We start from the raw sequence: 9,252 nt of genomic DNA on the forward strand, positions 1-9,252 counted from the left end.
TTTGAGAACAAACAGTCCAATTATGAAATGACACCTAAATTATTCTTACTTTTAACCCAATAACCAACCACCCGTGGTCTGCAGTGTGGACTTTTCTACCCAATTACAAAATACCACCCAGACCCATGGAGAAGGTGGTGAAGAAGAAGGTGAAAAAGAAGGGCTCAGCCTATGCCCTAAAACCTCCATCTTGCTTTAGATATGTATTACTGTATTCTAAGCCCTTAAACGCTAAGTTTTGCACCCTGTGATATCACGCACTTCTATCCAAACTCCACACACACAATCCCAGTGCTGTCACTCAATTTTGGGAGCCTTTTCCACAGCCTCAGGTCGATGAAGTGTTTGCTTGGGGGTCAGTGCCTGTCAGCACAGAAAGCCTGAAATTCTCAGTGCCCAGGGTTCCAACAAGAACTGTCACATCACTGAGCCAGAATTGTCACAGCCCTGTGAAAAACGAGGTTCACTTTTAAATGTAAATTTGAAGAGATAGATTTAATAAAAAATTAAGGCAATTATGAGATAAAAAAGCAAAGTACAGCTGGTCGGGTGACTTGGCACTTAGCCAAGTCCATACTTTGCTATCTCAGAGACATTCGTTAAATACCCTTTCTATTGCATCAGTTTGATGAATATTCATATTTTTTTCATAAACTAGTTTCCATATTCTAGGAACTGCCTTGCATGGCCCCTCCTTGGGTCTGCCTTTTTAGAGCATTTGTGTTTCATGGCCGTGTCTTTATTATCACCTTCAGTTTGGGCCTTGGTCTGTACTTTCTTCAGGTGGTAGATGCTGATAGTTGGTATATTAATGGCAGGGTCTTCTTTTTGTGTTTACTGGATGTTATCCCGACCAAACAGACAGTTTAAGCATACTTACATCAACTACTACCACTATGCCTAATTTTCTAAAAGCAGAAATAAAAAACTTATATTCTATATCCTTACCACAAGGTTATTAATCATACAGCACACACCTTGTGAAAAGCCAACTTTATAATATACATTTATAACAGGCCCATCCCATCACCAGCCCAGCACCCTCACACCGTGGTCTCTGTGGAGAAACAAGTCACCATCAGCAGATTTCAGCGGCTCCAGCTCCTGCAAAGCCTCAGCACGTTCGTCCTTCTCATTTACACACCCGAGTCGCCCTTTTTCCTTTTAATTAGAGCGGGATAATTAAACCAGCACGGTGCTGTTTCCTGCTTTTCCCAGACCCAGCGTTGTGACGGCATTTCTCCTGATATCCGTCATTAAAACCGCCGCGCTGAGGGCACTGAGGGCCCCGCTCCTCCCCGGTGGGGCTGACCCTCCGGAGAGCACAAAATCCACCTTTTATTCCCCTCTTTTTCCCGGCTTTGGCCCTTGTCCGGCACCCAGAGCTGTTTCAGCAGCATCATCTAGTGGCCGTGGCCTCCTCCACACATGAAATGGCAGGACCGGGAATTTCCTGGGATCATCCCGGCCCATCCCGGAATCCCGCCCGGCTCCTGCCCGTCCAACCCCCACAACAGCTCCGCCCTGAGCGTCCCTCACAGCGCTGTCTCTGGAGCCTGGCAGCCTTGGGGCCGTGCCCATGCCCGGTTGGGGTTGTTTTAAGCTGATATTAAATAATAATGGTGATAATAAATAAAGTTCTGGACACGTGGCGGCGCGAGGATAACGGGGCAGCGCCGGGCGGGCTCAGGGCTGAGGGGAGCGGGTCGGATCCTCTCGGGGACACCGGCAGGGGATCCTGCCGACAGAGCCGGGGGTGAGGTGGCCGAGTTTTGGGGCGGTTTGGGGGCGATTTTGGGGTGATTTTGGGACGATTTGGGGGTGATTTTGCGTAGGGGGAGCCTCGTGAAGAGAAGCGAAGAGCGGCGCCGGGGAGGTTTGTCCGCCGCGCCGCCCCGTCCGTCGCCGCGGCAACCGGCGTGCCCGCCATGGCGGCGCCCAGCGTGTTCCTGCTGGCCGTGAGCGGCGAGATCGAGAGCGGGGAGGTGCGGGAGGGCCGGGGGCAGCACGGGAGACACACCGAGACAACGCGGGGGGATGGGGGCATCGCTCTGGCTTAGTCTCGGTGCTGCGTTGGTCCGCGCGGGATGAGAACCTGCCCTCCCTGCTAAGCCCGCCCGGTCTCAGCCCCCAAACCCAACCCATCCTCATCCCCCTCAGCCCTGCACACCTTCAGCGCCCCCATCACCCCGCCTGGCTTCATCCCCCTTAACCCATCCCTGCCTTAGCGCCCTGCCCCCGAAACTCAGCTCGGCTTCAGCCTTTTAACCCACCTCAGCCTCAGCCCCCCAAACCCATCCCAATCTCAGGCCCCCAGTCCCGGCCTGTCTGTCCTAGTCTCACCGGCCCAGGCTGCCCTCAGCACCCGACTCGGGCAGATCCTCACGCCCAGAAACTCCCAGTGAACCCCCTCTCTCTTTGTCTCCTGCAGTTCCCGGGATTCGATGACCTCTACTGCAAGTTCTCCTTTGTCTACGGCCAGGACTGGGTCCCCACGGCGGTACAGCCCCTGTGCCCCTGTCCCCACCCTGTCCCCCTGTCCCCACCCTCCCCTCCAGCCCCCCCGGGCTCACCCCACATTCCCTGCAGGGCCTGGAGGAGGGAATCTCCCAGATCACCTCCAAGAGCAGCGTCTCCCCCACCACTCTGGTCTGGAACTTCCCCATCGACATCACCTTCAAGAGCACCAACCCTTTTGGCTGTGAGTGCTGAGGGGGTTCCAGCCCTGCAGCCAGAGCCCCATTTCCCCTCCCTCACCCCCGTTATTTCCCTGCAGGGCCACAGATTGTGCTCAGTGTCTACGGCCCCGATTTCTTTGGCCACGATGTGGCCAGGGGTTATGGGGCTGTCCACGTGCCCTTTGTGCCTGGCAGGTGAGTCCCAGCCTGACCTGATCCTTGCCCAGGTATTCTGTTCTTTCAGAAACAAAAAAAAAAACTTCCAAAAATCACCTCGTGGTGCCCTGTCAGTTCACAAAGGTTTTTCCAGCTGAGCTTTTTTGTCGTGAAATCAGTTTTGGTGATCATGTAAAGCCCAGACTGGCCTGTAAAAAACCCAAATGTGGAGCTCAGTTACTCACACAGTAAATTCTCATTCCCACCTCTGGGAATGGAGGGAGGAACATCCTCTCTGTTCCTGTGCAAATAACCCCTTTCTGTGTGAAGGGAAAGTAACTGATGTGTCAGGAATTCTGTGCCTTCATAAATGTAAAAATTCTATTTTTTTTAAATTTTTTTTTATTAATTCCTGAGGTTCTGGGGGGTCTCCTCTTTGTTTCAGGCACAAAAGAACCATTGCCATGTTCGTCCCAGAGTCCACCTCGAGGCTGCAGCAGCTCACAAGGTAATAATTAATGACTTAAATTCATTAAAGAGTGAATTTCTCTCCTGCCCTTTGCCACAAAGGCATTTGCAGCCACTCAGTGGTGCTGTTGTTCAGTGCCATGACCAGTTTTGTGTTCTGTAGGTAAAAGTCACATTATTCAGCTGTCTGGGTCTTTTGAATAGCTTCCATAAACATATTATTTATATTAATAAACAATACTATTATACAATAAACTTATATTAATATGTAATATCAATATTGTAGGTTAATAATTAATAGTATTATCTTAAAGTAATATATTAATATAGACATATTGATATATTAATATATAATATAAAAAGCATATTAATTACCTGATAACTGCACTGAATTACTGCTTGAATCTCCTTGGGGCTATTTTGGAAGGACAGCCACAGGAAGACCAAACCCATGAAAAAACAATTCCCATTCTACATTTTTTTAAGAAATTCAAGGTCTCCAATCCTTCTCTGGTTCTCTGGGTGATCAAGAGGAATTTTTCAACAATATCTTTGCCACAGAAAGATTCTTCTAGCCCAGAAAAAAACCTGGATTTAACCAAGTCTGTATGAAATCAGTTGGGTTTTGGTGGGGTGTTTTTGTTTTGTTTTTTTTTTTTTGTTTTTTTTTTTTTTTTTGATTTTTTTTTTTTTTTCCCTTAAGGCAAATCTTACCTTTGATTGCAGTAGATCAATAAAGAGAATCAGGCTTCAAAACCCTCCTGGCAGTCTGACTGCTGTTCATTATTCTGTATTTTCCCTCCCATCCGGTTCATTATTCTGTATTTTCTCCTCCCATCCAGTTCATTATTCTGTATTTTCCCTCCCCTCCAGTTCATTATTCTGTATTTTCCCTCCCAGCTGGTTCACGGGGAGACGCCCGGAGTTCACCGACCCCAAGGTGGTGGCACAGGGAGAAGGACGGGAAGGTGAGTCCTGGCAGCTCCTGGTGCTCAAAAAAAGAGCTCCATAATTCACCCCAAACCCTTTTCTCACTGGATTTTTGCCCATCCTCTCTGTGCCAGTGACCAGGGTGAGGTCCCAAGGCTTTGTCACCATCTCCTTCAACGTGATGACCAAAGATCTGCACAAGCTGGGCTACGACCTCCCCCCTGCAGAGGGGCCTGGGGCTCAGGGCCTCCGCGGCTTCTGAGCTCCCCAGGATGTCCTCAAACCTCTTTGGGGTCTTTTTAGGGAACGGAGGAGCTGCTTCAACTCAACCCTTCCCAAAAAAACACCAGCCTGGGAGGATCTGGGGCAATGACCCAGCCCCATCCTCTCAGTGAGGTTGGAGCGTTGTGGAAATTGATGTTATTGGTAACATTCAATGTTTTTAGGGGTCAGACTGTCTCAGAGTAAGGCCTGGAACAAAATATTTTTATAGCAGCCTTTTGTACACATTTTTATAGAATTAATGGCACAGAAAAGTTTTGAGCTGTAGTAGTTTCCCTGTAGTTAAACTTTGCAAACCCAGTTACTTTTTAGTGATTTTTTTTTTTTTTTTTTTGGGGGGGTGATAGTTTTGTTGTTGTTTTGGGGGGAGTTTTGTGGCTTTTTTTGTTGTTACAAACAAGGAATTGAAATTATGGCACTTTCCAAAAATGCTCCTGTGAAATGCATCCCCCTCTAAGCTCTTTTAGGCTCAATAAACTCAGTTGTATCAATTATCAGTATCAAATATCAATTCGTTTGTCTTTCTGCTGCTAAAGCAGTTTGTGCCAGGATGCTTTTAAGGCCCAAATCATCCAAGCTCTGCCAGACTTAAAGGTAGAAGAGAAAAAGAAATTCTTCAATGCAGTGACTAATTGCTGAGTCATTTTCCTGTTCAATTTTGGGCATGTAACCTCTTGTGTTTGACTGCAAATCCCAGGAGAACAACACTACCTTCCTAAAAGGGAACTACCAAGACTCCCAAGTGTAGAAATCCCGAGAAAAACACCCAGGGATGAACCACAAATCCTCCAGGACACAGCTCAACAAAACACCCAGGCAGAGATTGTTCTTATCCACGGTGGGATGGGAATAAATTGAATTTCTGAAAACATAAAGTGGTCACTGGAACGTTGCTGGGAGAAGCAGCACCTTATATATGACATAGAAAGACTTTTCCAACCATTTTTAGAGATAATTTTTCATCTCCTTGCCTTGTTTTTGTTGACTCCACACTTCCAGAGGAGTTGTTTTGGTAATTTGTAATCTCTGAACTGAGTCATGTTGGAATCCAGATTCAGAAGCATTTGCTGTTGGGACTCAAGGAATTTCGTTCCCTTTTCAGAAGTTTGGGAAGCAGCAGGATAAATATGTGTGTTTGAAAGGCTTGGGAGGCAAACACTGAACCTCCTGCTGCTGCCTAAAGACTCAGTTTCCCCTGGAGCACATTCCAAGGGCAACAAAAGGTGCACCAGGCACAGGAACGAGGCAAACTTGGTGCCCACAGGGGATTTATTCACACACAGCTCCTCATCCTGGTGCTCCAAAACCCGAAATTCTTCCTGTCCCAAAGGAACTGTTTGTTAGGTGTTTAACCCCAGTGGGACCAACCAGACCCGAGGCAGCTTCCCCCTGACAGCTGAGGGAAAGGGAGGTTAAAAACAATGAGAAACAAAAATCCTAAACTCTATAAAACGGGATAAAAGACACCTTGAGGTATTTAAGGTGCTCTCTAAGCAGATCCCACACTGCTGCCTGCATTTTTTTTTTGCCTGTTTTCTCTGGATTTAGTTGGATTTTGGGGTGGGTTTTGGGCTTCTCAATGGCTTGAGCACATCTAAGACCTTCACCTTCCTTCCTCAAGGGTTGGGCAAGTTTCCTGACTTAAGTTTCCTGTGAGTGTTTCCCCCAGGGCATCCCCTAGGGGCTGATGTTTGGGATCAGGTTCCCCAGGCCCGATGCCTTTCCTCAAATCCGAGGAGCAGCTGTTGAAATCCCTCAGAAACTTCTCCCAGAAATGGCCTTGTTGCTGCTTTTATCATTTCCTGCTCGAAACCTTTGCTCCTCAGGTGTGACAGAGTGTTTGCAATCTCTGAAAAAGAATGGACACCATTAGCAGGGCACAGTGACAAGGAAGGGATTTAGGATCCTGAATTGTTCTTGGAAGTTAAACCCCAGAAAAAACAGTGCCTTCAGAACAGCCAAATCCCAGTAAAACCCAGCAGCTCCCAGAGAATTCCTGTCTGGAACACCCTGCTCCTTTCCTGGTTAATCATTCTCCCTTCTCTTCAAACCTGCACTGAAATGCCCAACCTCACACCAGCAGCACGAGGTTCTCAGCTGGAGCTCTGCTTCATTCCCCTGAAATCTCTCAGACAGTGAAAGTGGTGATTTTCCTCTGAATTCCAGATGGGCAGGGGAAAAAAAATCTTCCTGGAAAACGAGTTTTGACACAGGAGGGGCTCCAAGGCCTTCACAAACCAGGGAGCCTGGGAGATGTTTGGAGTCCCTGCAGCTCTCCTGGGCTGGAGAGGCTTTGGATTCACCCCAAGGGAGTTTTCCTGCTCTTACCCAGGGAGGGAGAGAGCCAAGGACAGGGACGGAACCCTTGGGGATCAAACCCTGCAGAAAACAGAAATTCATTGGGACAAAACTTAGGAATTGGTATTTACCGCCTTTCCTACCGGAACGACAATCAGCAGCAGCTCCTGCCCTCTCGTGGCTGTTCCCAACCTTCAGGAAAAACGCTGGAAGTGATTAACAATTAACTCCGAGGCTGAATGAAGAATTTCCTCCGAATTTCCTCCGTGGAAACCGCTCGGTGCTGGCTGCCCTGGCACTGCCTCTTATCCCCAGAGCAGAGGACAAACACTTCCCGGGGCCGCTGAGCGGGGACTGAGCCAGGGATCTGAGCATCCACAAGCGCTGGAGAAAAGCCGGCTCTGCCCCGAGGCTGCCGGGCTGCTTTACACCAGCTGGGAATTACCTCCATCTGAAAATGAGATGGATTCAAGCTGACAGCGGCTTCGCCCTGGCAGCAGTGTCGGGTTGGGAGCGGGAGATCTGTGAAATGCTCCAAAGGCAAAAAAAAAAAAACAAAAAAAAAAAACAAAAAACAACCACCAACCACTCAAGCACAGAGCAGCCACGTTGGAAGATAATCGGGGGGTTAGCCCAAATTTTTGACAGGTTTGTAGCGTTTTTGTAGCGTTTCCTCCCCTTTGTGCCATTGGAGATCCGGGGGGATAAAGGCTCTGGATCCTCAGGGCTGGACAGGGATCTGGGGGCACAGGACAGCACAGTGGGGTGGCAGCAGTGGCAGAGCCCAGCTGGCACCCACAGCATGGAACATTCCCCATTCTAGGGGACATCCAGACCTGGAGAACCAGCAGGAGACCCCACCCGGGGCCTCTCCCCATTGGGCTCCAGCAGCAGCTGGATGGGCTGGTGGCCTTGGAGAGCCCACCTGGGACATCTCCAGGGTGTCCCTCAGGTCTCAGGCCCCATGAGGGCACTGAGAACCCCCCAGCACCCAGCCCAAGGTCCTGAGCAGCACATCTGGAGCAGCCACTCACTCCAGTCTGGGATGTTTTCCAAACAGGCCACACAGCCCCCAGCGAAGAGCTGGGCAAAGGCCACCCCAAATCCCACCCCTGTCCCCTCTCAGCATCCACCCTCGGGGTGCAGAGGGGATCCCTGGGGGCTTTTTCCATCAGCCAAGGAGTCCTCTGGGAGGCAAAAACATGCAGGAGCTCAAACCCCAAGTTCTGAGGCGTTTGTGGATATTTGCAAACCCAGGAGCCACCTCCACTTTTGGAAGCAAAAACTCCCAAAGCTGCAGAGCTCCTAAATACCCTCCAGTGCAGCCTGACTAGGGCTGGGGAGCACAGGACAGCACAAATCCCTCAAATCCCGTCCTTTGGGCATGGAAAGCAGGGCTGAGTCCCCGGGAGGGAGGGAATAACACACCCTGCATTCCCAGCAGGATCTCAGGGATCCAGCCTCATCCTTCAGAGGGAAGAGCAGCAGATTCACAGAACTGCTGAAGGCGTCTATTTTTGGCTCCCTATTCAGGCCAGGATATTTAAGTACCCAAATTCACCTCAGAGAATATCATCACTCCATTTAGTGCCAGACTTGCTGATGAAGATATTAAAAAAGCAGGAAAAAAACCAAACCAACCCCACCACCATCACCCAACACAACCCCAGGCAGCCCACAGACTGCAGGGCTGCTACAGCACAGCACAGCCGGCTCCTGGGAGCTTGGAAAATCCAGGAATTCCATGGAAATTCCCTAAAGGGAAAAAGCCCTTTAGGAAGAAGGCAGGCCTGGTTCTCACAGGTTCCAGGGAAAAGAAGGACACGAAGGTGTCTGATGATTTTTCCATTGCAGGCATTACTCCAGTTGGTTCTCCGAGAATTCCAGCAGGGTTTGGGGTGGATGGGTAACACTGGCAAGGTTTGGGAGAGAATGGGTGGGACTGGGAGGATTGGAGGTGGATGGGTGGGATTGGGAGGGTTCAGGATGGATGGGTGGGATCGGGAAGATTCAGGGGAGAGGATGGGTAGGACTGGGAGGGTTCAGTGTGGATGGGTGAGATGAGGACCGGGAGGGCCAGGGGTGGATGGGTGGGATCAGCCCACGCTAGATCAGGGTCCTTGCCCCATCTGTTCCAGCCCAGCCCAGCCGCGGGTGCTGATCCCGCAGGAGCCCGTGTGAGGGGTGGGTCCACTCGGGGGTTATCAATCAGCTCATCAGCCACAGGAAATCCCATGTCTCTGCTCCAGCAACATTCCCCCGGTTCAGATGGAGTTCTGATCCAACCTGCAGTGGCTCCGGTGGTTAAACAAGGCAGGATGCCATTCCTGCCTGGAAGCATCTAAGTGATCAAGCAGCTGTGTCCCAGCGAGGTTTCCTGTCGGGAAGCAGCAGGCAGGGAGCTGCAGAGACAAACTCCACCTTTGCTCCGGCTTTATCC

General features: G+C 50.0%; 1 protein-coding gene across 1 annotated transcript; it reads left to right on the plus strand.

The window, feature by feature from the left end:
• Nucleotides 1–1,909: 1,909 nt before the first annotated feature.
• On the plus strand, nucleotides 1,910–5,009 carry B9D1 (B9 domain containing 1). Its single transcript, XM_083872713.1, has 7 exons — nucleotides 1,910–1,985; nucleotides 2,432–2,500; nucleotides 2,590–2,701; nucleotides 2,777–2,873; nucleotides 3,280–3,342; nucleotides 4,203–4,270; nucleotides 4,367–5,009. The coding sequence occupies exons 1-7, from the start codon at nucleotides 1,929–1,931 to the stop codon at nucleotides 4,492–4,494; spliced, it is 594 nt and encodes a 197-aa protein (XP_083728839.1). The 5' UTR covers nucleotides 1,910–1,928; the 3' UTR covers nucleotides 4,495–5,009.
• Nucleotides 5,010–9,252: the final 4,243 nt, after the last annotated feature.

This window comes from Zosterops lateralis (genome assembly GCF_965231275.1).
Source record: "Zosterops lateralis genome assembly, chromosome: 15".
Classification (NCBI taxonomy): Eukaryota; Metazoa; Chordata; class Aves; order Passeriformes; family Zosteropidae; genus Zosterops; species Zosterops lateralis.

Coding starts and splice junctions, on each gene's coding strand:
- B9D1 (XM_083872713.1), top strand. CDS start 1,929: ATGGCGGCGCCCAGCGTGTTCCTGCTGGCCGTGAGCGGCGAGATCGAG. Junction 2,702..2,776: donor GAGCACCAACCCTTTTGGCT/GTGAGTGCTGAG, acceptor ATTTCCCTGCAG/GGCCACAGATTGTGCTCAGT. Junction 2,874..3,279: donor GTGCCCTTTGTGCCTGGCAG/GTGAGTCCCAGC, acceptor TCTTTGTTTCAG/GCACAAAAGAACCATTGCCA.